The 1,719-nt window shown below is 38.9% G+C and overlaps 1 protein-coding gene across 1 annotated transcript; it reads right to left on the bottom strand.

The window, feature by feature from the left end:
• Nucleotides 1-425: 425 nt before the first annotated feature.
• On the bottom strand, nt 426-1,427 carry LOC114318350 (uncharacterized). Its single transcript, XM_028265216.2, has one exon. It carries the CDS (start codon nt 1,299-1,301, stop codon nt 720-722), a length of 582 nt encoding a protein of 193 aa, XP_028121017.2. The 5' UTR covers nt 1,302-1,427; the 3' UTR covers nt 426-719.
• Between the last annotated feature and the right edge of the window lie 292 nt (nt 1,428-1,719).

Consider the following 1,719-nt stretch of genomic DNA (forward strand, 5'->3'; position numbering starts at 1 on the left):
CGAAAATAAATACCTGCAAAACATGAAAACAAAGAAATGCTAAATAATAATAAATAAATACAAAAACGATAAATGAAACAAAAATAATAATAAATAAAAGATACTTTACCTCAAAGGAACACCTAACGTATACGACGTATATGTATACGAATGGATACGCTGGCTGCTGATAAAAAAATACGAATATACGAATACGACACAAATACCTATAAACGGAGGTAACGGCAAATGTCAAACCACACGTCAAACATAACGGAAAAGGCACGGAAGACGAATGAATGGAATGATCTTTGAATGATTCATGATATTCATATACGAAGCAGTTTTTAACAAGATTAACTTTGGTTAAATTCAATTGAATTTTAATTTTAGGTTTTTAGAGTTCATTTGAATTGTAATTTTAAGTCCAGAAGAAGTTCCTTCAATTGCATTGAATGGCTGCGATTCATGTATATTATATTATGTTTACACACACAAAGTTATCATGTGCCCGTAATCAGATCCCTAGGTTTTCGGTACCGGAGAACAAAAAATCCAGTCCGTCTGATGTAATCTCCAAGGGTTTGATTGTTCAGGAATTCGCCGAGATCTGACACAACCACCGCTGTGCGTCGCCGGAATTTGCAACGCCGCCTATAACCGCCGCTGGTTCCGAAATATTACGGAAATTTGAGCAAACTTTTAGAGATTATTCTCAACATACCGTAGACGTTAATTCATCACAACTCCACCGCCTTCGACATGTTTGATAGACGGCTCTGCCTCGGCCGGAAGCCCGATCGCCGCCGCTGCTGATGAGACGAAGGACGAATCAGAGCCGACAGAGCTCTCTTCACCAAATCGCCTTCAACGGTCCCGATTCGAACCAGCGAATTCGTCATCGCCGACCTCCGAGCGTTGAGTCGGTTCGATGGATACGACACCGTTTGGTTACTAAAATTCTTATGCAAACTGCAACGAAACGAGCCTGGATGATTAGTCGGTGAACACATACAGGTCCGCTTTTGAGTCCCTGCCTTCATCACCTGGTTCCGAGACGATACGGAGATCGATCGGCTCGGAGAAATCGGACGGTCGATAGAGAACCGTACCGACCTCGCCGACGGAGCTGAATCGTACAAATTGACGCGCGTACGAGAGGTTGATCTGTGGAGGAAAGTGTTGGATTGAGGCGAAAAGCTGGAGCTCGATGAAGCGAAGGCTGAAGAAGAATACGATGATGGAGACGAAGTGTGGAATCTTCCGGAAGGGGAGAGAGAGCGTAGGATTGGTCCGCTTGATCTTCGAGAGGAAGCCGCCATTTTTGTTGCAGTAGAGAGAGATTCTAGAGAGAGTGAAGAAAGAATCTTGAGAGAGAAGAACAGAGGGAAGAGGAGGATTTTTACTTCCCAAAAAGCCGCGTTTGGGTATCTAATTCGGCAAACCTTGCTTCGCTCAAGCCCTGTATTTATAGCATTTTTTCCAGCTGATTTGGATTTTCCTTTTTTAATAATAAAAAAAACTAGTCTATAATTATAGATATTTATATTTGTTTTAATTTTTTTTAATATATAAATTATATTTTTTAAGATTTTTTATAAAAATAATTTAATATATAAATTATGTTTTTTAAGATTTTTTATAAAAATAATTTAACAATCTTATCACTAACCATAGTATATGAAAAAAGTTGAAAAGGGTACTGCAGTAACTATATAGAGATTGTATCTATAATTATTT

The sequence above is a fragment of the Camellia sinensis genome, chromosome 5, assembly GCF_055761805.1.
Source record: "Camellia sinensis isolate YWXY chromosome 5, ASM5576180v1, whole genome shotgun sequence".
Lineage (NCBI taxonomy): Eukaryota > Viridiplantae > Streptophyta > Magnoliopsida > Ericales > Theaceae > Camellia > Camellia sinensis.

Coding starts and splice junctions, on each gene's coding strand:
- LOC114318350 (XM_028265216.2), bottom strand. CDS start 1,301: ATGGCGGCTTCCTCTCGAAGATCAAGCGGACCAATCCTACGCTCTCTC.